General features: G+C 35.0%; 1 protein-coding gene across 4 annotated transcripts in view; it reads left to right on the forward strand.

The window, feature by feature from the left end:
• The window catches only part of ARFIP1 (ADP-ribosylation factor interacting protein 1), a 65,740-nt gene that overhangs the window by 7,710 nt on the left and 51,799 nt on the right, over window positions 1–6,231 (forward strand). For 2 of the 4 annotated variants that reach the window (XM_012727004.1, XM_012727007.1), the window contains exon 2: window positions 826–905. The exons of the other annotated variants lie outside the window; for them this stretch is intronic. In XM_012727004.1, coding sequence (XP_012582458.1) covers window positions 828–905 — 78 coding nt within the window. In that variant the 5' untranslated portion in view covers window positions 826–827. The remainder of the gene's footprint in view (window positions 1–825; window positions 906–6,231) is intronic. 4 annotated transcript variants of the gene reach the window in all.

A 6,231-nucleotide genomic window follows, 5' to 3' on the forward strand; every position in this document is an offset into this window, starting at 1 on the left:
GGAGGTGACCACATGGCGTGGCAGACCTCTCCTGACCCGTCCGCTGCTCCCCTCAGCAGTGTACTTCATTGATCTGCCTGTTCTGCTCCCAACTCTGCCTCTGGTGAAGCCTCTCACCGCCCCTGAGCCTCTGGCCTGTACCCCAGTTCTGCATGTACAAATAAATAAATCTTTAAAAAAAAAAATTTGTTTCTTTGCATTATAGTACCTACCACGGTATCTAATAATTATGTACCTGTCTCCCTGATTAGCTTCAGAGTACTCTTATAACCTAAACTGGATTTTACTTCTTTCATATACAGTAAGCAGAGTTCTTCATATACAGTGAGAACCCTCTAAATGTTGTTGAATACGTTGGAAAGAGAAATAGTGCATTATATTTTAATTGAATGAAATATGAATAGTGCTTCACTTAGAGTATGAGCTGTCACTTCTGTCAGTACCAAAGAGCGCTGGTCAGTGAGTGAAAGAGTCTGAAGCTGGTTTTTTATAGGCCATGAGTAACTAACATTTTGACTACAGGATCTTTGGATCTTAACTTTTTATTCTGTCAAATCAAATTGACTGATCTTTTAATTCCACTGTATATGTAAAGTAATTTTATGAAAATATTTTTTAATCAGTGAGGTATGTATTTTTAGATTGTTTAACTACTTCCATAGAATGTTTTTAGAATTGCTTCCTATTGTAATCAATAAGCATGATTATATATAGTTTTGCAAGTCAAATTAATTATGTTGTGAAATATCTGTAAGAATATCAGCAAGGTGATGCAGCTCTTTTAACTAAATTATTTATTATGTACTTAACACATTTTACTTTTAGGTATGTCTGACTGCAGCAATGATACTACAACTCTTGGTGCATCTAAACCAGACACAGAAGAAGTCAAGTCTAATTCTGAGGTGATTGGATGCTATTTATATTGTTTCTTGAAGTCAGCCCATCAAAGTTTTAGACTTTTCAAATTTACTTAATTGGTCTAAATTATGTGCCATTCTAAGCAAACTTTACACACAGAAGTGTCGGAAGGGGGTGGGTGGATGAGAGATTTCTTCATAGTGGTGACTTAGAGTTTGCCTTCAGGCATGTGACATTTTAGAGAATATCTCATACAAGTTGTGGATTGAACTAGTTTTTAATCTAAATGCGCAATGAAGTTTCTGTTAAAGTAATAGTAGGCAACTCACTTTTAAGCTAATCTCTCATGTGCTGTCCAGTTGGCATGCGTCAGAATCCAAGTATAGACCTTTCTAAGCAAAAATACTGAATTCCAGACTTCAGCTGAACCTAAATTTCAAGTGATGGACATGAGGCCAAATGTATGGTTGTTGGTTTGTTTGTTTTTTTCCTTCTGTTTTGAAAGTTCCGCAAGCAATTCTGACTGTACCACCTAACACCCACTGGTCTAGTTCATTAAAATAAAGAGAAAAATGTATGTTAATTTTATATTGAATTCAAGTCACCAGATATTTTTTAGAATATCTATTAGTGATGTGACTCATGTATACCGTGCAGACAGTTTTCATGTATCTGATATTCCATGGAATTCTCCCTTGATTCCTAGTACACTTGGGTATAATTCATTTAGGTAGTAGAGCAACTATTAGCTTCCTCACCTTTTAGTTGAACAATTCCAGTTTTCAAAGAGGTAGTCACAGTCTTAAAGAAATCATTGAGGCTGGAACCTAACAAGAGGATTTCTGGCTCTGGCGACAGCGCTTCCCAACCATCTCGTATCTATAAATGGCACAGTGGTAGGCGCAGCCCATTAAGCTGAGACCGAGTCTTTGTGATATGCTTTAATATAGTATTTAGAGTGTGATAATTTACTCTTAGTCTAAAAGTCAAAGGTGAGTTCTTCTAAAAAACAAAATATGTACTCTCTGTGGTGGATTTGGGATTCTTTGTCAAAGCAGTCTTGTTAGATTTAGTTCTGAGACACTAGGGAATTATGTATATTGCCTCTTAGCTCATGGATTTGACTTTTTATGCTCAGATACTTGAATCTGTACTGTTGATCATTAGAAATTTGATGTGTGTAAGTTACAGAAAGGATTGGCACCCCAAAATATGTTCGAATCATCATAATAAATGAGAGTGTTCTGTTTGGGAACACTACTTGTCATTTAAGCAGATGCTAAACTGGAAATTTCCTGGTTAATAGACTTAAGTCTGGATAATGAAGTGAAGGAAACCACTGTCAAGTAATTGTTCACATTTGTCTATAAATTAGCATAAAAATTATGTTAGGCATTCCCTGTGCTTTTAGAAAGTCCAAAATGCGTGTGGACATGGTGTGTGGAATATAATGAGTCTTGTCTCAGTATTCATGCATTAACCAATGTAGGATTTAAGAATATTTTATGACTTAAAATGCCCCCATTTATTAGTGTTCCGCTAACTTGAATCAATTTTTTTTCAAATTCCACAATGGAATTTGGTGTGGAGTCAGATTTGCTTGAAAGGATTCTTTTAATACATTTCCGCTCTAATGTATCATACCCACTAACTCTTTGGGTAAATGTTTGCTGTGCCCCAGACTGCAGTAACTGGGACTAAGTCTAGCAGAGCTTGGCACATCACTTGGCAATCACATGAAGGTGACAATGAGCTCTTACTCCACATGGTAAGAGGTACATAGACATCAGTTTCTTAGGAATAGAATATATTGGGATGATAATTTTCATTTCTTTAAAAGTAAAACAACAGCAACAAAAGATTCAGCATTTTGAATTGAGCTGAAACCATTATTAATTCTGGACAAGTGTCTTGAAAGTGCATACAGGTTCTGGAGGTGAAATGTCTTGCTCATGACCACTAACTAGTTAATTATAGAACCCAAGCTGATTTCTTCTCTAGTGATCTTAAAAAATGTGGTTGTATGAAAATGTTACCAGTGTTTTTCATTGTGAATAAAAAACAAACAAACATGGATTGCTTCATTGTACTCTAATTTGGTGTTGATTAGAGCAAATAAAGGTGGGTTTTGTTCTATATATTTTTAGTACTCAGTTTATATCTTGAAATGTGATATAACTTCAAAGAAATAATAGGCTAATAGGCACCAATTACTGAGAGTCTTGTTAAGTGTCAGGTACTAAGCTTATATGTTATCTCATTTAATACTATAATATCTCTGTTTTTGTAGTTGAGGTTCTCGCTCACATCTTGCAGATTTGGAGGGATTAACATAGATAAGGTACAGAGCTGTGATTTAAATCCAAAGTAGAAAAGTGAGTAAATTTAAGAAACTAAATAGAAAAAAAAAAGAAGCAAGGAGGTTTGGAGAACAAGCAACTAAGGTCTATATTCAACACAACAATAAAAAAGGAAAGCAAGCAGTTATATTAGGTTATTTTAGAGTATCCTGGAATTCTTTTCTGCTAGCACTTCAGTATATTACTAATACACATACCAATTTGTAATATATGAGAAAATATACTAATATTTGCATTCTTTTTTGTAAATAAGAGTCTTAAAAAGTGTTTTGGGTACTATCCAGCACTCAACTTGCATATTCATTAGTAAAAGACATTAAATTATTGTTGGAGGAGAACCAGGACTATTAATAAAGATAACATTTAAACTGAGTCTTGCGTTATGGATAGGATTTCAACATGTTAGGGATGATGGTTACTTTTGAGCAAATACATAAAGGCAGTAAGTTGAGAGACATGTATGAGGAAGTGTGAGTAATTAAGTTTGATTTAATAGAGTACTTAAAGAAGCATAATTGTCAGAGAGTATAAGACCTCAGGACCAGGAAGGACTTTTAAGTGTTAGAAGATGCTGGTTTTATGTTGTAAACATATTGGGGAGGGAGGTACATATTAAGCACGTACATAAATTATGTTATAATGTGACATAAAGTAGTGTTTCTGCCTGTAAAGCTGGTTTAAGGGCTAAGGAGTGATGAAGAATGGCTAATTTACATCAATCAGGGAAGGCCCTTCTAAGGCAATAATTGAGTGCAGACCTGAATGAGATGAGAGAGAATCATGTAAAATCTGGGAATAAGAATCTTCAAGAAGAGGAAATAGCAAGAGCAAAGATTTGTGTGTTTGAGGAACAATAGTGAGGGCTCTGTGGCTAGAGTTGTATGCTAGTGAGGTGAGAGTGGGAAGAAACACATTTCAAGTGGCAGCTAGCAGCTGAGGTCACTAGCTTGATACAGAGATGTAGTGACAGGCAGATGAGAAAGATGCGAGAAGATTTGAAGTGGAATTTTCAGGTAGCAGGTAGTGGGACATAAGACAAGCTAGGAGTTAATACTTGTAGATTAAAAACTTGCAACATATGCCAAAAAGACAAAGTAGTAAATGTGTTCCCCTACATTCATCATCCAGATTCAATAATTGTATGAATTTTACCAGTTTCTTTTATCCATCCGTTTTGAGTAAGAGATTTGAAAGTCATCTGCTTATCACCAAGAAATTGCCAAGATAACTGGAATAAAGAGATAGAACGAGGCTAACAACAATACCACTGATACCTGCATTTCAGCTCTGTTTTAGAGTGCAGTTATTCCCCACATTAATGAGGTGGGAATAGTGATCCTGGTGATGACTGGTGCAATTGGAACAACTCCATTATTTGTCCCTTTGGTCTGAGCTGAAATCACCATACTATAATTATCTTTACGTCGTGTTTCCAGTTTTCTAGAAATTTCACATCTGATTCTTATATGGTACATAGATAATAATAATAGATAATAATAATCATTTTACAAATGAGGGAATTGAAGCTTAGGGAAGTCAAGAGACTTCTGAAAAGTTATAAAAAGGTAAATCCATGTTTCCTGATATCTTGGTTAGCTCCTGAGACTTCTGGTAGGCTTACCTACCACTGCTCATCTAATCCTAACACTTTTGAACCAGGTTGAAGTAACACTTGCAATTAACCCTTCTTTCTAATACAGAGGCCCATTCAAAGACTTTGAAGTTATGAATTTAATAGAATTGCTTTCTCCTTTTTTGTGGGCAAACAAAAATCTAAATAATTTCATCTTACACAGAAGGCATTTGTGCTTTTGGATATTGGAGCAGAATATGGCCTCTGTCAACATGCATAATTAGTCCACTAAGCTCTGCGACCTCCTTTGTCTAAAACTATAACTAGAATAATTTTGAATATTTGTGGCTTCCCTTCTTTCTGTTCTTCTTTCACTCTGTTCGTTTTCTTCACTTTCTTCTAGCATTGACTGAGATTAAGAATTTGGTTCTTTCAATTAGAGGAAACTGTAATTACTTGATAGAGAAACAAAATGCCTACTGATTACATATAGCTCTTGAACTGAGCATTCACAATAGTTTTTAACACCTTTTAAAGTAATCTGGGTACTGATTTCCACAGTATTTCCTCTGGGGAATCTTTCTTCTGATAAAACATGACTCCCTGTATTTCTCTCTCTCTAATTTGGGGGAGAAGAGTTGAATGTTTTGACTCTGTACTTCCTACACTATCCTGCCTACGATCTTAACATGTACTAGTTTTCTTTTTGAATTGAATTTTGAAACTTCTAGTATATCTCTATGTCTGGCTTAATTTGCTCAGTATTATGTCTGACTTTTTTTTTTTTTGTAGCTCTGTTTTACTGCTATGTGATACTGCATTGTGTGATTATACCACAGATTTGTTTTGTTGATGAACATTTGGATTGTTTTCTGTTGTTAGCAATCATGAATAAAACTGCTTTGAATATTCTTGTATGTGTTTTTGATGGGCCTACACACTTCTGTTTCTTGGGTATGATTATACCACAGATTTAGGAATAATTATACTATAATTACATTACCTTTACATGGTGTTTTCAGTTTTCTAGAAATTTCACATTTGATTCTTAGGACTGTATGGTACATAGTTGGGAGTGTTACTGGGTCATAGGAGGCAAATGTTTAGCTGTTAATACTGCCAAATATTTTTCTAAAAGATTTTCCAGCTTTTACTTAAAAAGTGCCAGCCATGTGTAAATGCAGACTTCATGGTTGCTCACTTGGGATTTCTCAGTCTTTCTAATTTTGGCCACTCTGATGATCATGTAATAGTATCTGATTTGGGGTTTTAATCTGCATGGCATATCTTTGTTTGTTTTATACTGGTTTGTGTTAAAGAGTTTAAGGCATGCTTATAGAAGTGATTCTCAATTTGGCTGTACATTAGAATCACCTGACGAGTTTTTAAAAACAATTGGTAACTTACTTGTTGGTCATTTGTATAGAAACTTGTGGG

Source organism: Condylura cristata, unplaced genomic scaffold (assembly GCF_000260355.1).
Source record: "Condylura cristata isolate star-nosed mole 26May11 unplaced genomic scaffold, ConCri1.0 scaffold00018, whole genome shotgun sequence".
In the NCBI taxonomy this organism is placed as follows: domain Eukaryota; kingdom Metazoa; phylum Chordata; class Mammalia; order Eulipotyphla; family Talpidae; genus Condylura; species Condylura cristata.